Genomic DNA, 21,664 nt, shown 5'->3' with positions numbered 1-21,664 from the left:
ACACTGTAATTATCACGTGTTTATGTGTCTGTCTATTCATTAGTGAGATTGTCTGCCTGCATATGCACTGTTAATCATTCTGTCAGCATACACAGGACATACATGTACAAAGGAACATAGCAACACATTTTAACACATGCAAAAACAACACGCATATACTGAGAAACCATATGAAGCCATGATTACTGGATAAGAGGATGCAAATTAAAACACGACATAAGTCATGCAATGTCGTTTTAAGTGCATGTGGTTTCTGTTGTACCTTATGCTGCTCATGTTCTTGCAAGTTGTTGGGGAACTGACTGTCTATACAGTCACATTATTTGCATGAAATTCCCTCCAAGGTATTTAATTATTTAATGTAAATAGTTATGATTAAAAAAGTGCTGGAGTTATGCATCCATTGTGCTTACAGTTACTCCAGGTTATCAAAGTAATTGTGATGTCCTCCTAAGTGACGAAATCTGTGCCTGCGTTGGTGATTCGGCCGCTGTTTAAGTGGGCAGCGAGTTGCAGAGGGGCTCATCTACATCCCATTTGGCTTTGATGAGAAAATCAAAATCTCTGGTCACTGGGTTGCAACATAAGATTACCTCCCTGCCTGCACACACCCACAGGAAACACACACACTCCTTCTCTATGTCCCTCTCACAATGTTAACTGTGAGCAGAGTAGATGTACGGGGCAGTTTTCAAAGAGCATTTTTTCACTAGCTGTGTAACTACATTTGTATTTATTGCTAAACACAAATTAATTAAAGGGTTTACTGTAGGAAGAGTATAATCCCTAGGGGCTAAACAGAGACTGGAAAAGTAGATAGTTTAATTCCTAGATTATAAAATACAAGTGCCGGGGTCATTTAAAAAAAAAAGCAAAAAAAGTAGATGAAAAATATGTTGGGAACATTTCAGCCTGCGTGGTGTGTATGCCACTGACTGTGTGTTAAGTATCTTGTGATGCATGAATGTCAGGTGCCTCTGTCTGTGCCATGACTTGTTAATGATGAAATGTGACACGGATGTAACGGCCGGAGCATTAATCACACATGGCTCACACATACGAAAACACCTGTCAACGTCTCACTTGTCGATATGTGACTGACGCTTACTCTATCAACGCTTTTCTCCGCGCTCACGAGCCACGCGGTGAGAGTTAACGCATTTAATCAGACTTTGGAGGCGGCAGCACTAAAAATGGTACTTTCTGGGATTAAATTTGGAAGACTGTGACATCACCACGGCTTTAACGGAAGGCTGAGATGCGAACGTGTGTATGTTTGTGTGTGTGTGTGAGAGAAAACAGTATGGGTCTGTATGACTGCCTATGTGCATGTGTGCGTCTCTCACCTCGATCTGTGTGGGTAGATTGAGACAGACAGTGTCCAGCAGTGTCTGTGTGGGTTTGTCTCTGCACATCAGCACCAGCTCCAGGTCCATGTCGCCTTTGATCAGGAGTCCTTTTGCCACTAGGCCAATCCTCATCACTCCGCACAGCACGCCACCGCTGCTGGAATCCCTGATTTTAAAGAGAAATATTTTAATTTGCAACTGAAAACCTCCAAAGACACAGTTTCTCCATCTTTTCTTAGTCCTTAAGAAGCATAACATAATTCTTTAAAATAAGAAAATGACCTTGTTATGGATTAATATAATTTGGCATTATTATAACTCCTATTACATGCTCAATTCTACAAATATCTACAATTTTAAGTCACAGCTAATAAATAAAACTACACTCCAGGCAAGAGATCCAACGAAAAGGATTTTTTTCTCAGCATAATAAAAAGCAAATGTCTAACAATTCTTGGAATGTAGCTCCATGATTAAAAGATTAAAATACAAGGTTACAGTTAACACTGCAAAATAAGATCAGACAAGGCATTACAAGAGCATAATGAGAAATAGTGAAACCACAATAAAAAGATTAGTGGACATAGCCAACCATGACTACGAAGAGGTGGAGATCATTTCCTTCTGCCTGGAAGTCCCCATAGTAGTTTCTTACCCGTTTTCACTTATGCAACTGTTTGAATGCATTCAAAATACTGAACACGCTTCTGTCCTTCGTGGGACATACCAACAGTTTCTAGTATAGTAGGAACCGTTACGATTTGGCACCGCGGGGTACCGTGTATACCGTGGGTATCGTGCAACTCTAAGGGGGCATAAGGGATAATTTATCAGTCAGGTTTGTGTCCAGGTTCACAATCAGGGACTTTATTCCATAAACCTTTATCAACAATCAGAAATCTAACTTTTAGTAATGTTTTGTTTACTTCCTTGTAGAGAGTTAAATGATATGAAGCCTCTGCTGGGTGACTGACCAAATCAAGGAACAAAACTCCAGGAAGGCATTTCTCCCAGACAGAAAAGTAGTCCTGCATGTGACATCCCTAAACACACACCTTACAAATTTCACACTTTGGTTGTTTTGAGGAATCAGGTACAGCATGTAATTACTGACAGTACCGGAAGTCAGGTTGTTACCTTAGGATACACATGGGAGTGGTGATGAAAAACCTCTGCATTACTTCTGCCTACCTGTGGCATTCACTGGAGTCCTCAGCTTCAACGCCGGGCTCGTCGCTGGGGTTTTCCTCCTCCTCTGTGCTGTCTGCTGGTTGACTCTCGAACTGGTTGTGGAGATCGCCGCTGCTCTGATCCAGCCAATCAGAGACATGTTTGAGGGCGCACTCCACAGTCGATACCAGCGTCTGGACTGCCTCTAGCTCCTGAGAGGAGGGGTAGATGGTGGAGTGCTTGGCCATGACGTGGCGGTCATCGTTACTGAAGGAACGGAAGGACCTCTGAAAGGGAGAATGAGAAATCACGTTAGAAATCTAATTTAGCATATTCTGTTTAAAATTCACAGAAAACACTGGGACCTGTGGATGCACACATCGCCGTATACATTACAAAAGTATACAGATACACACTCTCCGTCCCTTTGTCTACAGCAAGGTCACCACTGAAGAGTGGCTTTCAGCAACAGATTGAGGTTTAATCCATCAAATCAAGGCTTTGGGCTCCTTGGTGGAGACTGAAATACATCCAAAATTAAAAGTACACAGACGTACAGTAAAAAAAAACACACACTCTACTACAAGCATGTGTGCAAATGGCATAACATGCATCTCTTTTATGGGAAGGAAATCAATTCTGAACTCAATGACAGCTCCCATTTAATGTCGCTGACCCTGACTCACGCGCCCGCACGAGTACACACGGCTATCAGAAATTCATCTCACCATCCGTCCTCACATCCTCTCCAGCCTATCCTAACTCAATCCGACATTTTGGCCTTGGGAATTCATGTCAGCTCTTCAGTCTTTCTCATTCCCCCCCTCCTACTCTCTCCAGGAGGTGTAAGGAGGGAAACCAGAGAAGGAGAGGGACATCAGGTGTGAGGCATCAGACAGGGGAAGCATGAAGGAAGATAAATGACAGAAAACAGAAGGAGACTGCCACAGAAGCCATGAAAGGAGAGAATAGATAAGAGCAGAGGAGAGAATCTTTAAAGAAGAAAAAAAGATATCCTAGGAGTGGAAACTGAATTCAAAGATGAAAAGAAAAGAGATGGAGAGAGGAGCAGGTGTAACGGTGGCGTTTGTGATTTACATCCTGCAGTGAATTTCACCCAGATGGGTCCCGGTGCTTATATACCGTACATTCATGTGAAAACAATTTTATAAATTGTATGTCAGATGCTTACATCCCTTTAAGTGTAATTTCAGTGAACAGCGGTTTATGAGGCTAAATGTCAAATGGTAGACCAGGGAAGATTTAATCATATTATTTAAATGAGTGGAATCACATCGAGAGTTTATTACAATCTATTAACAAAGCATAAAATTCACTGCAGCACATATAAAGAAAATTATCTGGGCTGCGAGTTTAATCAATAACAGAATTATTCATACCACAGATAATTAACTGCCTTGATCACTCAAGTTTAATTTGGCCTTGTTTGCCTGTACATCTCTTCCTCTCTCTTTCTTTCTTTTCTCATTTTTAGACATAAAAACATAATATTACTTTTAAAAAAAACTACTGTTTACACTGTTACTTGGTAACGTGAATTTGAAGAATGGGGTTCATTTTTAAACAGCAGAGGTTATCACATTATGCTGCGGAGCCTGAGGGGCATAACACAGTTCAACATGTGGAGCTCTCAACAAGCTGCAAAGTAGACCTTCTTATCTCCAAGACCCACATTTCCTTTTATTCGTTACACGCATACACACACGCATCTACTCAGAAAGAGCCGCACACCAGCCGTCGTAACAAACACAGACACACACACACAGAGAGGAGAGATGACCTTTTCCGAGTAGTATGCATAGTGTAGCTTGAGTGCTACTATCAATCTACTTGAAATCCAAGGACCACCTGCGCAAACACACACATATACAGTTTCCATCATTTTATTACGTGGACTAATATTAATTTCCTAGAGTCTCACGCTTACCATAACCTTAAAGCTGAAAGTCCTCACCCTGTAATTTACTGATTGAGTTACGGGGCCTTGCTTTTTGACCCTAAAAGGGAAGCGAGTCCCCATAACGTGAGTAATGCAAGTACGCATACAAATATGCACACAGGCACACAGATAATACACACTTTATCCCAGTCCTAATTGAACTGGTGACATTCTGTTTCAGCGGAGTGAGTGAGATAAAGCCATTAACCAAGTGGAGAACAAGCACTGCACAACAACTGCAGCCTTTCAGCCCGTTGTAGCTCAGTTTGTAGTGAGTGCCACACAAACGTTTGGCAGAATTACCCTCCCTTCCCAGTGATTTAGATACCTAGCTAAGTTATGCTGGCTATATATAGTTACATAAATTACCAAATATGTAACTGAATTAAATTACAATAAAATCATTTGTGACTAATAAAAGATTAATTTAAACAACTGTGGCCTGCCAGCTGTGAAAATGACAAACGTATGTGAGTTTCCTGTCTTTTAATTAAGTAAAAACGATTGTATAACTGAGTGCATCCTTGTCTGCCCGTGTGCTCACTTGCGCGTCTTCTCGGAGCAGTGTTTAACAGACCAGTAGTTGCAGATTTTATGAGCTGTTACTAATGGGAGCTTCTGCAGCCATAAACCACAATGTGAGGTGAGTGCCTATGTATCTGTGCATGCGAGCCGGCACTACACGACCGTGGGGGAGTTGTGGCCCAGCTGCTCTGATCGCCATGTAAATCAGGGCAGTTAAGGAGGGCTCAGTGACAAGAATCGACCCCCGAGGCCAGCGTGAGGCCGGATAATGTTGCAGACATTTACACCAGTGACACGATGAGTTAGGAGCCGAGATACAAACTGGTGCAGGATTCCACCGTTTCACGAGTGATTTGAGACGACGGCCGGGTGAAGATTTCATGGCGGTTGCAAAAACAATGTTTTCCAGAGCGGTCTGTTTGATATCACTGTGACCAAGCCATAACTTGCAGGCGATCTGCCTAATATGTTCCCTTACCCTGTGTACCTGCGTGAGTGAGAACAGAATAAATTACACATGATAATTAAATCACAGGGATCAAGATCCATAACAACTGCCGGTGTCAAAATTACTTTGCGCAAAATTTCGGCATAATGACCTATAGCTGATCCACGGAAGTAAACAATACCTTCAGTTGCGTTGTAGTGCTGGACTTAATGAAGCTGCGTCTCAGAATTTAAATTAGAGGTTATACTAAACAGAGCAACATTTCTACGACAAGGTCAGTGCTGCCGTTAAAACCATCAGACAGGATATCTACAGCAGGTTTTCAGAGGTGGAACTCAAGACAGCGCATGGAAAATAAATTTTAATTAAATGATTATCTGACTCTTCATGTCTTATACTATGACAGGCTGTATATTGCCATTGTCGGCGGCATCCCAGAAATCGAATGATAACATGGCGAGTACAATGTTATTATTTTCTAGTGTAGAGGGACTAGTGTATTAAAATAATAACGTCTCAGGATCGAATAAGTTATTTTTATGTTATTTCTGTAGGCTATTTTAGTGCACTGTGGAATGGAAACCTTGATATAAGCAGCGGCTGCAGGTAGGTCACCGATAGGTTTTACCAAAGGACACTTTTGAAGCTCAGTGGCACAGAGGTCGAGTGTAAGTGGAGCTGAGGCGGGCAGCCTTGTACGCTTCCACTTACTAACCATTATTTTGTAAAAAAAAGCCAAACGTATGAAAGAAGTTCAAATAAACAGACCGGTCCCTGACATAATTCCCATCAACCACTGACCCAGAAGCAGACATGAACATACTGTATTTAACGGTTACATCCCAGCAGTCTGAAAGCCACCAGCACACACCATGCGCTGCGCGTGTGTGTTTACATATACCTTCATGTGCCACTGTTGCATGGTGCTTTTAGACCACACACTTACCAATTACACTCCATTTCACGCTCCAGTGAAGGCTACCAGCTGGCAGGCCCATGTTACGTAACCACATTAGACAGCATTTACAACTTACTGTGTACTAAACTGCGCCAACACACACACATCAGTGGAAGAAAACCCCTGCACATATCATAGCAAAGACCCTTTGTTAAGGCATACATGAAAACTATAGATTCAATTGGCACATAGATCCCATTCAATCAAATAATACACAATGTCTTCCATCTATCACCCTCCACTTTCTGATCTTGTAGTAAAACCTTTTCAGTCCAAGGTGTTGTGGCCAGACACGCAACCTGTCAGGAGCAGCTACTTCACTTAAGAAGCATCATAATCCGATGACTTTCCCCTCCATTGCCTGTCTCTCTACTCCTCTTATCTCATACCACCTCTGTGTAACAATCTGCTATAAATTACATGACCCAAAGCCAAGGACAAGACTTGGCGGAGCAATATCGGCTGTGATTCCTCACCCGCGTCCATGTCATAGTTGCGTCTATTGCCTATTATTTTTAGGGCACCATTTAAGATTACTGTACAGTATGCGCATGTGTGTTCAGGCAGTGGCCCTGACAAGGTGTTTGTGTGCTTTTACTTTTAATAAGTCATGTGCCTAAAGCGCAGGCTGAGTACTTGGATGGCAGCACCGATGCAATGTGAAGAGAGAATGTGAGGTGAGGGAGAAATGATGCGGAGAAGGCCTCTGAAGGTGAACAAACAAAGGAAACAAAGGTGAGAAGTCTGCAGAAGGAGATGAGGGGGAGGTGAAAAGAAAAACTGGATTTAAACATTTTTTTTTAGCCAGCTGCAGAAGATACAAAGGTTTGTTTGTCTGGAAGCTCACAGCACAGGTCAAAATACCCTCAGAGTAAGCCTACACTGCAACCTAGATACGCAAATCACCACCCATAAATATCAAGCAAAACAGTTTCTGAAGTGTAGTTTGAAAAAATGTCACACGTCTTTAGCGCAACATGAAACCACGAAGAGTTGAAGGGAAAAAAAGACAATCAAAAACTTCAAAAAGCTGTCGCAAAATAGGCTGGGAGTGATGGGACAAGCAACACTGAACAAAACAACTCTGTGCCTCCTTTGCAACATCCAGCAGCCTAGGGGAGATTGCATTAAAAATTCATCCTGTGATTTATCTGCACTCTGCTTGGCAGGCCACACTCCGCTATCCTGTTTTATTGTGCGCCCTCTCTCTCTCTCGCTCGCTCTCTCATGCTGTCTTTCAAATTACCACATGCACACAGTCACGCACACACACATGACAGCGCGTTACACACACATCAAAACATATAAACAAAACCACACTTGTGGCTGCAGCAAAATACCAAATTGGCTGTCCATATCAGGCCTCTCAACTGTCCTGCTAAACATGGGATGAAATGGGATAGAGAAAACTAAAACACCTTACACAGGGGTATATACAGAGCATGCCATCAATTTTCCCCAGACTGTCTTCTTTCAGGAGGGATGACGTTCATGTAAAGCCTGTTATAATCAGTCAGGCTTATAAACCAGCCTCCCCAAATGTGTCAGCATGGTTTAAAAGGTTTATTGTCTGCCTATAAAATATTATGTCCCAGCTGGTAAAAGCAGATGAGCTGACATTGCTTTGTTTTGGGCATTCATTTGTAGTACTGAGTAGTGGCGGGTCTACCTGACGAAAACAGAAAACAGAAAAATCGGTTCACTGTCCACAGCAACGCAAGTATCTGGACTATTACAGTGGGTCTGATTCTTGGTGGGTGGCCGCCGTTGTTATCTGTTGTGTTTCAGACAATGACTCAATGAAGATTCTCCAGAGCAGATGCTAGTGGCTCCTTTAGCAACACTGCTTTCCATTGCATTTTGTTAAACAGTTTGTTTATCGGTATATAGATGTAGTTTTCGAACCGCGTTACACTCCAAGAGGGTGTAAGCAACCATTTGCAGATAAATAACACAAGTGCATTTTATAATCAGCACCATTTAAGTTAAATCAGAATAATTAATCTTTACTGATTAATGTCAGAATAGAGTTTATTTAAAATATGTGATGAAGTTTTAAGGCAAAAGTTAACCACAGGCCTTATTGACCAATACAAAAAATAATCAGCAGTGCAACTAGAAAAATAATCAATAGATTAATCAATTAAAGATGTATTTTTAGTCTTTAGTCTTCTATGAACTGTGTACCGAAAGCACTTTCGTATTTCAATTTCGTATTCAACCCAGGGTAAAAACGGAAGATGTTCTGCATGGCGGCTTCTGCAGTGTTTCACCCACAAATGGAGAAGTGAACAACAACTGGCATATAAAACAAGCACAGCACACAACAACCTTGATGGATACAAAAAAAAAATAAAAAATCGTGTCATTGCGCATGATTTGTGTAGATGCGAAAAAAACAAAAACAAAAAAAAAACGAATCAAGACTCAGGCAAAAAATGTGGCCATGTGTATTCATTAAATGCAGAAAGAGGCTCAGTGGAAATCCAGTGAAAAGAAGCTGTTGGTGCGATGCGCGGTTTCCGTGTTGACACCTTTGCCAAGGTCAGCATTTGCCGCATCACCATAAGTCAAGATTAATCACAGGTACTGTGTTTGCAACACTGGCATGCAGTGGTCTTACTACCCTTGGTTATTTATGAGCTCGGCCATGTGCCCTCTTCTGCAATATCCAACCTCAGCACCTTCAGGAACATCTTGTTTTCTTTCACTTTCTCTTAATCATTCATTGTTCTCATACCCTTTTTTTCCCCTCCCCTACAAAGCACTCATCCACTTACTTCCTTTTTGTACTCATTTTTCCTCATTCCTCCCCTTGTTCTAGTTTTTAATAATTCATCTTATGCTCTGCCACCCCCCCCCCCCCCCCCACCCCCACCCCTCCCCAAGGGAATAGCTCCCACTGTCACAGGCCAAGACCATTAATCAATCCCTCGTCTTGCTCTACCTCTCCCTTCTCCTAACCTCTCATCGCTACCTCACTTCTCTACTCCGCACCTCTGTTTTTGCTTCCGACATCCTTTCAGCTTTTCATCTCTGGTGTTTCTGTCCATCATTTAAGTTTTTTATGGTCTTATCTGCTCCCACTTGTCATTCTCCCTTTCCACTGCTCACTTTGATCTTTGGAGCCATCCTCTACTCCTCCTAAACAACCCAGCAGCTATTTTATGGCATACCCTTCCTCCTGTAACAGGCCTCTTGTGCTTATGTAAGGAACAAACCTTATTCTTTACTCATTCAGCATGTCAGCAGCGTCTGTGCACTGAATATAAAACTGTAGTTCAATGACAATCCATTGCATATCCTTGCTATTTAACATATGTCAAATTAATATAGACAAGAGGCAATTAATTTCTAACGTGATTACTACTCATCTAAGTACAGAAAAACAAAGGCAGAACAGAGAACAAGTCCACAAAGTCAAAAGATAAACACATTGAACAGCCAGTAATTAAATCACTCTTTTTTTCTCTCTTTCTGTTAATTAATCACCACTGTCCTTCCTTTCACTTGCATGTCCATGTTTCCTTTCATGGTTCATTTTCTCACCTTCCCCTGTCTTTTCCTTCTCCTCTTTCCCCAAAGCAGGAATCTATAGACTCCCATCCTCTCCTATCCGCAAATGCAAATCTATACACTCCTGTCTGCACAAGCTCTTATCAAGTATCTCCGCTGTCACGTCTAGAAAGAATTATCAGATTGAACTCTCACACCCGGCAGTCTGGAGGCTGCTGTGGCTAATCCACTCGCACCGCCGCACACAAGCATCTAGCACCTCCAAACAGAGAGCGCATTACCATGCCGGCAGGAGAAGTGGTCACTTGTTCCCTTTCCTGCTGACGCCCACTTCTGGAGTTGCTGGGCGCGCGGTGGGGTGCAGAAGCGAGGTTACCGGTCAGGATGTTGATGTCACGTCGTTTCCGCTCCTCATGTGCTCCTCTGTCACTCTGGCCACCACTCTACAAGAGGTTGTCCTTCTAAGACACAAACAAAGAGAGGAGGAAAAGTCTGATCAATGCTCCTGCAAATTGATGTTTCTCCTATAACAGATAAAAACATAAAAACATAACTATTATCTAAATTAATAATATAGTAAAATAGTAAGAGCAAAACTGATTTAAAAAGACAATAGAAAGCACACTGACACACACTGCTTGACACAGCGGGGGTGCAGGGCCTGTCCTAGAGTAAAAGATCTGACAGACTGGCTGATCAGCCCATGCCGAGATAGACATGTGGACACAAACGCACAAGGACACACACAGGCCTTCATTCATTTTTCATGAGTTGGCAGGGGTCTGTGGGAGGGGGATGTAATACAAACATGTACTTGTTTTAATACACTGGGTTACACACTTGAGCCTAACATGCCCTCCTTGGCTCACACATGGGGGCACGGACACATACATGCAAACCAGCCGAAAGACAAGCAAACATGTTTTTTCTTTAAAAGTTCCAGCCTCTTTATCAGAAAAAGCAGCGACAGTGAAGTGTGTGTCTGCTTTACTCTTAAGTTATAACAGTGCAGCACTTCCAGTTCACCGCGTGGTGAACAAAAAAGAGGGAAGGAGGAAAATAGAAAGAGAAGAGGCTGACAGGACACAGAGCTGGACATGAAATTACAATGTTTAGTACTTAGCAGGAGACCACTGTGAGTGCTCCTTCCATCAAAATGTGTGACAGTAATCGTTCTTCTAACTCTTTCCCTGACCTTTATTTCTTTCAGTGAACAAAAATCTGAGGTGACAGTAACAACACAATAAATGTTTCAATGACGAATAAACCGTGCAACTTTATGGTTTTAGCTTCCGCTTATAATAAGTTTGTGTGATTTTGCTAAAAAGTACATTAAAGTTTCTTATGACTTCTGCCGTCAGCTTTTCCCATGGCTCTGGAGAGCAAACTAAACATCTTAGTGTTGCTATGAAAACACTTTTATCAGCACGGAGCAATCCAAGGTGAACAGATACACGGCGTTCCTATTCACAATGCGAAATGTCAACAGCATCACCGCTGACAGTACACAGGCGCATCTGGCCACACTCAAACCAGAGCAATGACATTTACGGAGCAGCCCATGTTTGAATGCATTCACACAAGTCGATTGCTCAAAGGGTCGGGGCGGATTCAGGTGCCACACGTTGAAGCGGGCGTGGGAAAGTACAGTAGTGTCCTTTTCACAAGGTGTTCATTCATAGTAACGTTTTTCATTGAGGCGATGAAAAGACAAATTAAAATCTTTATCTTCCCACTTTGTATTGCCTGTGTTAATGTAGTACTAATGTGTGGACTTGATCTTCATTCAGTGCTGACAATGTTTTTGTTGAAGAAAAATATCAAATCTTTTCATAAATTACATTTTAATAATAAGTGAACCTCTGATGTCAAATCTAAAGTGGCAATACATCTAAAAATAGTGTCACGGCCTCGTTATTGGATTTGGGTTTGATATGCAACACCCATTAATCCAATTAGGCAGGATCTACGCTGACAAACAATACAGACAGTGGCGAAACCCAGGCCAAAGTAAAACCACACATCTATTAAAGGGCATTACAGACACCAGACTGTATGTCTCTGCTGTTGGTTCATGCCTAACCAAACCACAGCCCTCAGTATTACCGGACAAGTTTCTTTAAGCACTCTACCTGATAAATAAACAGTGTCTCATCGCCACGAGACTACATACATCTAGGATTTTATCCGGACGCCGTCAGGGGACGGAGCAGACAAATACACATGTGACTGTTGGTCTCTAATGGAGTAGTCCTGCCGGGGGATTTAACGGCGTCGATGCTGCAGCCTCCCAATGAGAGCTCAGTGGGAACCAGGGAGGGAGAGAACAAGAGGAGAGAGAGAGAGAGAGGGAGAGAGAGAGAGAGAAGTGAAGAGTTTGAGAAAGGACAGGAGTGGAAATAACCAAGAATGGGAGCAAGGATGGAGAGAATGGGCAAAAGAGGCAAAGTGCAAGTACAAATACAAAGTGGTGCAAAGGGACAGAGGGGAATCGAATAAACAACAGCGCCAGATATTGAGCTGGCCCCTCGGGCAAACAGACTCCACCAGAAGCTGCTCCTCATTTTCTCTCCAGCTCGCCCTTTCTGAGCCAGTGGCTGCTGGCCTGCCGCACTGACAATTACCTCCTCAACACACCTGGCAGTGGCGGCGGCAGCAGCAGCAGCAGTGTCAATGCATTTGCCCGTTACCTTAAATCCAATGCTCCTTGCTAGAGGGGGGGAAAGCTCTCTTCCAACACGACTTGGCCACTTAGCTCTGTATGCACATGATTATAGTGCACGCACACAAACACAGACACAGATACGAGCACCCTGCCAAGAAGCACAACAACAATGTACCAGCCCCCATTTGATTCTCATTATCAGAACAATTCGGCGCGAGACAGCGACACCAATTCCCTCTCTTTGTTTCTCTCTCGTGGTGCTCTCCTTCTCATTTTTCTTTAATTAAAATCAAGAGTGCAAGAATGACAAATGCACAAGCAGTATGGTTTCAATACGTCAAGAAAAAACAAAAAACAAATTTGAATTTATATGATCTTTGTATCAAAGCTGAAGATGTTCAGATTGCCAACATGCTCTGCCTCCCCTGTCTCCCACTGGGACAGCGGGTGTCTAAGTACACCAGGTTTGTACATGCATGGCTGAGCATTACTTGTACAAACTGAAACTGCCTGGTTTTTTCATAAATCCTCATGTGGCTTTGCCTTCCTTGGCTTCACACTGACCAATTATTACATTTCACATTTCCACCCCCCCCCCCCATCTCTTTTTGTACACCTCCAACCATTTTCCAGACCCCATTTTTCTTCTTCTCTCTTATTCACACCATGCTGCCGGGTCATTAATGTGTGATTGTGTGTTATTCTCCTGAGAAGGAGAAGGGGGGGGTAGAGGGTGGCAGAACCGCTGCCTCATTAACGCTGGTTGTGGCTCATGGACATTGCGTAGATTTGCGCATGGTGCTCACACAGGAATAAGCACAAACACACATCACCTACGGTGGGGGAAATTTCATACAGGATAGTACTGCAATATTTTACATCATAAATAATGTGTCGATACATGTGTGACAAATATTTTTTGTGTAACTTAGAAATATAAATTGCAGTTCTTGTTGCTACATTAATAAAATCCGTTGCTTTTTCATTCAACAAAATGGCGCTGTTGAGTTTTTGTTTTTCTGAAGACGGCAGAGGGGACGATTAGTATGCAGGAGAAAGTTGTGAGACAAAGAAAAAAATGTTTTCTTTGGGTACAGTACATAATTTGTAGTTGGAAAGAAGTAATAAATCACAATATATATATTAGTACCGTGGCGATATAGTATCACGAGTCCTCTTGTGATTCAGACCTCTGTTTGGTTCCATAATAATTTAATATATTTCTCCCACAAGTTTATGCATGAGGGAAACATTTTAACTTTTCAATGCTAGAATAATAAAATCTATGCCGTTGCAGTATATTTCAAAATCACAGTTACATCAGCATTGTGCGGCCTCTAGAGATTCCCATCCCTGAAAAAAAAACACACAGCCGTGCTTTGTCCTTCCTTCTCCAAGAGTTGGCGACTGCATTGTTTTTCTATGCAGAGGATAAAAACACAGGGTGGGAAGCAACTGAAAGATGAAGGTGAGATAGCCCGGCTGGGGAATTTGCTGAGATAGCTCTGAGCAGCAATTTACACCTTTCTCATATGATAACCATCAAAGAAGATGAGCGGCGGAAGAGCCGGAGTGAAGGGAGACAGAAGATTGACAAAAGGCAGAGAGAGTGTGCTAATTAGTGTTGGAGGAGCTTATTTTCACAATGTATTCCCTTTAGAGCTTAGATTTTCTGCTTACTGGTGTAATAAGATTAACATACTTTTGAAAAACTCTTATTTTTGCATAAACATTGCTGATTAGTGACTGCAGAACGGGTCCAATCACCAGCCGCAGTGGCGACAGGATTCCCAAATTCAAGACAAACTCAGTCACTATTCTAGTCAAATGAGCTCTAGTTAATGGATAGTTTGATGGTAGAACAGCTAAATATTTTGTTTAAAAAACGAAATCATTTCAGGAAGTTCTAGAGACTGCAGAGTGGTTATACGCAAGAAAGCACTGGACCCTAAAAAGAAGCTTCCTGACAAGATCTTGAATGAGACATCATATAAAACGAAAGGAAAAGTCAAACACATAGCACTGATTTACTCTCCCTGCGTTTCTTTTGTTGCAGTTTGTCGCTTTCATATTTCAGTGGAAGGCTCACATATCCACCTACACGTGTGCACATACGCTATATTGGCAAATCGTGCAATTCTGAAACTTGTTGTCCCCTCATGTTATAATTTTTTAGAACTTTGCTGCTTTGTGCAGACTCAATTATTATTTTCTTTTTATTAAACTGTATTTTGTTTGCTCCAAAATCCTGCCCAGAATCTAAATATATTCAATTTATAGCCACATAAAAGAGAGAAAACCAAACTGTCGCTTTGCTTTTTTAGCATTTCAGTGACTTTCAAAGTTGCTGGTCTATAACTTTGGCGTTAAATGTACTTAATGCGAATTACTTGACGATTAAATCTTGTGGCTTAAAACTCCATGATCTTTCACCTGCTGTCACGTATCATATTGTACAGATGCCTCCTAGTACTCCAGTGAAGCAAACATACGAAGATGCTAATCTCTGAAAAATAAGTGAGCAGCTATAAATATGGACGGTGTCTCTGGCAGCTAAGTCTGGAGTTATTTTAGAGCATAACTGTTGATTTTTCCCTCACACAACTATTCCTAGGAGAAGTATTTTAGACCTTATGAATGCTTTCCTCACCAACACTATTTCTGACGCATCGGGTTTAATTCATTATACCGCTGAGAGGGTGTTTGAGTAGCCGCTGGGTTATATTATTACCCACATGTGTGTCTAGCTCCGGGGTGACTGGTGCCGTAATGTTTGCATCTGGGAAAACATCTGCAAAAGTGTGCGTTAATTAGCTGGACAAACATCCCCATACAGACAGCAGCACAAACAAAATAACGAAACTCTTAAATCCAGGTGGTGCGCAATAATCAGAGTGAATGCAGAATCACGCTCCAATACACAGCTCTCTAACCACCTCTGCTGCGATGAAGCATGCCTTGTGTAAACAGGTGTTACCAACTGAGATGTCTGTTTGCTTTGCATTTTTCACAACTCTAGTGAGACAGCAGAGGAGATGGAGGCAAATGGTCAGAAACAGATATTGTTGGATGAAGATAAACCCCGGGAGATTTAGATGATTGGAAGGAGAGAGAGGTATAGATAGTACAGAGAGGCTTTTGCATCTTCAACGGAGACAACAACGAGTACATTCTCAGCTCTTCTTGAAAATACACAGCTAAAGAAATATAAAAATGCATGTCTGAACTTTGATGAAGATTACAATTCTCTACAAACTCTCTCGATGCATGTGATGTTTCCCAGATTCATGTTCCATCCCCAACCTATCATCTCATCTTCATGCATTTTTAATTTCCATCTCATTGCCCGACTTCTTGGATTTCTTCTCATGTTTTCTGCTAGGTAAAATCTTTAATGACCCCACATCTAGCATAGCAGGCTAGAGTATAAGGAGAATGACTGTAAATGGGTCGACGAAAATAGAAATGAGTGCAAACTGGCCTGGATAATGCAGGGTTGAGGGCCTTATTTTATCTTAACCAGACTGTCATGCATATGCTTATTTATGCATGCTATATTTGTATGTGTGCAGAAGCAGCAGCACCAGCAGCAAAGAGTTTTGTAAATCAGAGACTCTGAGCATATGACTTCGACACGTGTCCCAGATCATGTGATTTTGGTGCAGTGAATATTTAAAACTACAGCCTGGCTTTATGTGGACCGTCTGTTCTTTTGTTTCTTTTATTGCCACAATAATAACTGTGTGAAGATAAAGGTTTTGCCGACAGTCAGGAGTTCTCTGTAAGCACATTAAAAATCGCTACCAGAGCAGTAAATATACCTAATTCATAGATCAAATACTAAACATCAGAACACTGAGCATAAAACCTAACAATGTCCAAGTGTTTCGTCCTTAGGTCGTGGGAGCTTTTCCTTCCCATAATGGACTGATTTCCGTTCCAGTTCCAGAAACAATAGTTTCCTTCTCAGATAAGAATGAACGTCCGTACAGATGATATTTTACATTTAGATACCTCTCCAGAATGAAGATGGTATTTCCTTAGCACATAAGAAGACGTAAGAAAAGACAGTAAGATTAACCAGTGTGTAAAAGCAGCCACAATTCCAGGAGCAGGACTGTGTGTTTAGTCTAAACAAAATTTCAGCTTGGGAATAGAGAAACAAACAGAGGAAATGAGACACATTTCAAAGGGAACCCAGACTCATTGTCCTTCTTATTGTATCATGGCACGAGAGAGGCTCACTGGCAATACTGTGAAGGCAGGAGTCAGCCAAGACCAAAAGAAGCCCATATTTCATTTTATTTTATTTCACTTCAATTCATTGCAATTAAACTGATACAGAAGCTTACTGTGGTACAGGCAAAAACCGAACAATTCTCTCTTGAGCGAGCACTTTTATTTAGTCTTTTGAGAGAAAAGCCCACATAACCCGTCTCTTGAATACATTTATGGTTGCTTTTGTCATCTGCACAAAGAAGAAAAAAATATATTTGACAGTAAACAGTCAAATATAAAAGAAGGAACTCCTCAATAACTACTCAAAGGTATGAGTGCTCATGAAAAATCTTAATGGACATCCACATCTTAATGTGCCGTCACTTCTTTGCTGCATCTCTCTCAGCCAAACATGTAGTATATACACTGTGGAGAATTTATACTTTGTAGCTCCTTTTTTATGCTGTCTTTCTGACAAGCTTATGTATTTTTTTCAGTTTTTTTTCCCCCCCATCTGCCCATCTACACTTAGTGAAATAAACAGACATGCCCACTGCCAACTGCAGCATGAAAACACTGCCAGGAACTGGCCCATTAAACCATTACAGAGTAATTTAAAACTATGGCCGTCAAACTTGTCATCAAAACGAGGAGCCCTGCTGATTTTCATTAAAACCTTTTTATCAAAAACAGTTTTACACCTGAGAGCCAGTGTGATTAAAATTCAGACCATAGTTGGAAATACCAAAAAAAATTTTAAAAAAACATGGACCACCCTGAGGTAGCTCAGCTTCTTCTGGTATTATTGAGCTTAAATCTTTTCTGCTGACATATTTTTTTGATACAAGTAAGCATATTTATTAGAGTTGTTGCAGCCACTTTTATTCACTTAAGGATTTAAATTAGACTTCAAAACTGATTGAAACCAGTGGGTGAATATTTATATTCTCGTTATAATTGGTGTATTATAGTATGTGATGGCACATGTGATTATTTTCAAGAACAAGACAATTTTTACAATCACATATTCTGAAGAAATGTTCCAAATATAGATTGATCTGTTTCCGATCCTCCATAGGATTACAGAGGACACACATTGACCCCACTCACAGACACGCTCCTACTGACTGCCACACTGATTTCCCCACTGAGCTCAACTTATGCACCTGGTCTGTTCCAATTTATCTTAGCTCTGCTACTTCTCTTAAGTCCCTCTACAGTTATTAAGTCTTCTTGGTATTGCACATGACTGTGCGTTTAGTTTCGCTTGCCTGTGTGTACGTTTCTTCATTGTGTCTTTTGAGATGAATCAGATTTTTTTTTTTTATTCCAGAGAAAAAAAAGTGAATAAAACTTTCTCACATTCAGACAGCTGCCACTGAAAACCACTGAAATTAAGCAAAAATAGATTTGTGCTATTTTTTCTTTAAACACAATGTGCATTAGTGGTTTTATTGTTGGTCCTGTGCCTATTTCCCCGCTGCTGTGATGACTAAACACAGCAGGTCCACAACTGCCAAATAACAGGGTTTAGCAGTTCAATGACTATTACCTTTAATCACATCTTTGCTTCTTTTGAGAGCCTGCAATCAAGAAGTGGGTCAGCGAAGCCCACGAGAAGGACGGCAACCAAACACGCCGTGTGATGTATGCAGTGTACTCCATGGTGGACAGGCTGATGCAGAGGACAAATGAGAGGTGCCTCACCAAAGAGAAATAAAAGATGAAGACAAATGGCCACGGTTTAGTTTATTGATTGAAATTTGTATTTCAATCAATAACACCGGCAGGACAAGGCAAGGTCAACTTTTTTGAACCCTGTAATTGATTTCTGTTACCACTGATGAGCTGCCTTTAGTCACCATTTTCACTGTTGTAGCCTCCATTTTTCTGGGCGTGGGTTTACCTGTGAAATTAAATTGTAGGCTACCCAAAAAAAAAACGAGCAATCACTGCTTGCCTTGGAGAATTATAGTCTTCCATGTGTAAGCCTGTATGTGTGGGGTACTACACACAACTACAGTGCCTTGACTGGGTCCAGGTGCAGGCCAGGAGAGGTCAGAGCAGAGAGTATTGATGAGAAGGCAGAAAGCAGAGAAACCGCTGATGTTGCTGCTGGGAGGGAAATAGATAACATTGACAGAGGAGTGTTACTCCCCTCGGTCGATTATTAAAATGGGGAAAGCTGTATGTGTTTGCAGTTCCTGCTGACGGTGGGTCAGACTTGAGAGACCTAAAGACACAGACTAACAAGGATAGATGAATCTATCCATCCATCAATCTGGTATGTAGTATATATTTCTGCATCCATATCAGTTGTGTGAACACTGTCCTGCGTCAGAGTGGGGAATAAATAGACTATCACTATGCCAGAACTGAAGCATGCTGCAACTGTGTGTGTGTGTGTGTGTGTGTGTGTGTGTGTGTGTGTGTGTGTGTGTGCGCGCGCACTAGTAGGCTCCTGCTGTGCTGATTTCGGCAGGAACAGATGGTCCTGCCAGGGCTCCACGGTCCATAGAGTGTGAGAGGACTTGTGAATGTGCGTACGGTGAGTGTGTGTATGGGCCCTGCTGATTTTCTCCTCTGTTTTTCCTCAAATAATCTGGCGCACACTTCCGCGTCCCACCTATTTTGCATACCGCGGCACACGCGCACGCAGAAGACACACTGGCAGCGATTGTTGCCGTGCAGTGTAAGTGATATCTTAGTGGTCTTTGGCCTACTTGCCTGTTTCATTGACACTTAGCAGCTTAATCCCGCTTGAAAGGCTCTTCAGTGCTAAGCTCATGTTTGCCAACACACAAAGATGTCACACTGCCACCCTCCCCTTTGTGTGTGTGTGTGTGTCCCAGCAGGTTTGTGACGGGTTATGAACGCACACTGCAACAGTTAAAATTCAAACAAATAATAACAGAAAATGTGAGGAATCGTTATGCGCTACGGTAATGGTTAATTCAAAATGAACCAAAGCATAAATTATTACCAACACACAACTAATTATCAATTTATTAACTCATTCAAAACAAGTTCACTACTACTGCGCTTGTTAAAATACCTAGACTACAGAGATGAGTCAATAGATATATGTGGAAAACATAAACGAGAGAATAATATAATGGAAAAACAACAGTGATACGCTGAAAATCTATTACTGAGTGGCAACCATATTAGTATAATGATTTCTCATCAATAACTGGAAATCCGATATTATATATCCCTAGAGATGTCCACTTTATCACACACTCACATAGAATGGTTCTTTATCCATGTTCACCCCCACAAACTAATCTGCCATTTGCTACGCTTATACAGACACTAGTATTCTGTGAATAATATGAATAAGACGCCTGATGTAAACATCTCGGTTAGAACAGGCCGGCCCAGTTGGAAGGAATTTTTAACTGGACTGAGAGGGGTGGTGTAAACCTTTAATGATCCACCGATTTGGAAAACTGCTTTTACTATTTTACTGCTTTTGGCGCATGTGTTCCCTCACATCATGTGACTTTAAGGGTTTATGGGAAGGTCAGATACATGGCGCTGGCTAAACAGTGGTAGTAAAACCGCTGTTGTTCAAGCAAGAAGAACAAAACCTGAATTGATGTGAGCAGCATTGTTGGAAAGGTAGCTCTGTACCCATCTCTGCCCATGTTGGTCATTTTTTATATCGAATCTTGTCAATAAAGTTGAAAAAAACAATCGCTGTTCTTACTTTGTCATATTTCCAACAGATTCTAGGCTCCACACCAGGACGAACCACTTCAAGCTCGTCAAAAAAGTACCCAATCAGATCATTTTATTTAGCTTCCATGCAAACAGTTGTAATCTCTCATTTCTAATTACTGTGCTGAAAAAAATATTGTCCATATAGTGCAGTTACTGAGTTTAAAAGCTGGGGGTGAGGTCAAAGCATGAAATGGGTCATAGAGGTCTTTCAAAGTATTGAGGTCAGAAGTTATCATCTCTGTAATGTTGCTAAAACCCTCCCAATTATGAAATGTATACTGTACGTTATGAGCTATGAACTCGCGGGGCAGCTAGGGTTGTCCAGATGTGAACTAATTCCCTAATGGCCTTCTACTCCACTCTACAGTTACGTGTCCACCCCTCCCCACCGCCCTCCCCATCTCTCTGTCCATTTTCATTAATAAAAGCAGTGGAGTGGACGGCCGTGGCAGATGAGCAGATTAGCGTGAAAGCTAAACTAAATGAAGCAGTTTTAAGAAATAAATTTCACAGAACAGGCTCGGAATTAAATAATCCAACATTTTTTGTCATTACAAAACATAGAATAACTTGGGAGAGTGCATCCTGCCGCCCTGTCTCTTCCTGTTTGCCAGTGTTTTTGTTAAATTTTCACTCTCTTTATCTGCTGCCACGCCTGTCTGCCTCTCAGTCCTCTTTTCTCTGTTCAAACAGCAGAGACAATGTCTTGCATGCAGATCGTTTTCTCCTTCAGCTGAAATTCACGGATATTGCCAACTATTGATTTTGAGAAAATAGAGTGAAAAAATATATATATATATATATGCTTTTGTACTAATACTGTATATTGTTTCAAATAATGCTCACAGGCAATGAATTAACACACACATGCTCAAGTAAACACATATACAGGGCAGTCTGTTGTGTATTGTTCTCCACAGATAGACGACATAAACATGTCTGAGCATGAAATCTGTCTGCTAGTCGTACTCATAAAACGTCTGCTTACATTGGGCAGCTTCATTTTCACTGCCTACCCCCTTGCTTCTTAATCTGCAGTGCTTTAGCAGGGGTTGATCAGTGCCTCCATTCATTCCAGGTCAATTTGGGCAGTGTGCTCGATATGGCCGTCTCATTACACACTTCCTTC

At 41.6% G+C, this 21,664-nt stretch overlaps 1 protein-coding gene across 1 annotated transcript in view; it reads right to left on the bottom strand.

Annotated features, from left to right (window-relative positions):
* The window catches only part of strbp (spermatid perinuclear RNA binding protein), a 70,462-nt gene that overhangs the window by 20,221 nt on the left and 28,577 nt on the right, over window positions 1-21,664 (bottom strand). Inside the window, exons 3-5 of the mRNA XM_084572017.1 lie at window positions 10,208-10,387; window positions 2,541-2,806; window positions 1,347-1,515 (exon numbers count right to left, since the gene is read on the bottom strand). Of these exons, the coding sequence (XP_084428143.1) occupies window positions 1,347-1,515; window positions 2,541-2,806; window positions 10,208-10,210 (438 nt within the window). The 5' untranslated portion in view covers window positions 10,211-10,387. The remainder of the gene's footprint in view (window positions 1-1,346; window positions 1,516-2,540; window positions 2,807-10,207; window positions 10,388-21,664) is intronic.

The sequence above is a fragment of the Chelon labrosus genome, assembly GCF_963514085.1.
Source record: "Chelon labrosus genome assembly, chromosome: 22".
NCBI lineage: Eukaryota > Metazoa > Chordata > Actinopteri > Mugiliformes > Mugilidae > Chelon > Chelon labrosus.
The sequence above is the reverse complement of the archived record's forward strand: the minus strand, read 5'-3'. Positions and strand labels throughout refer to the sequence as shown.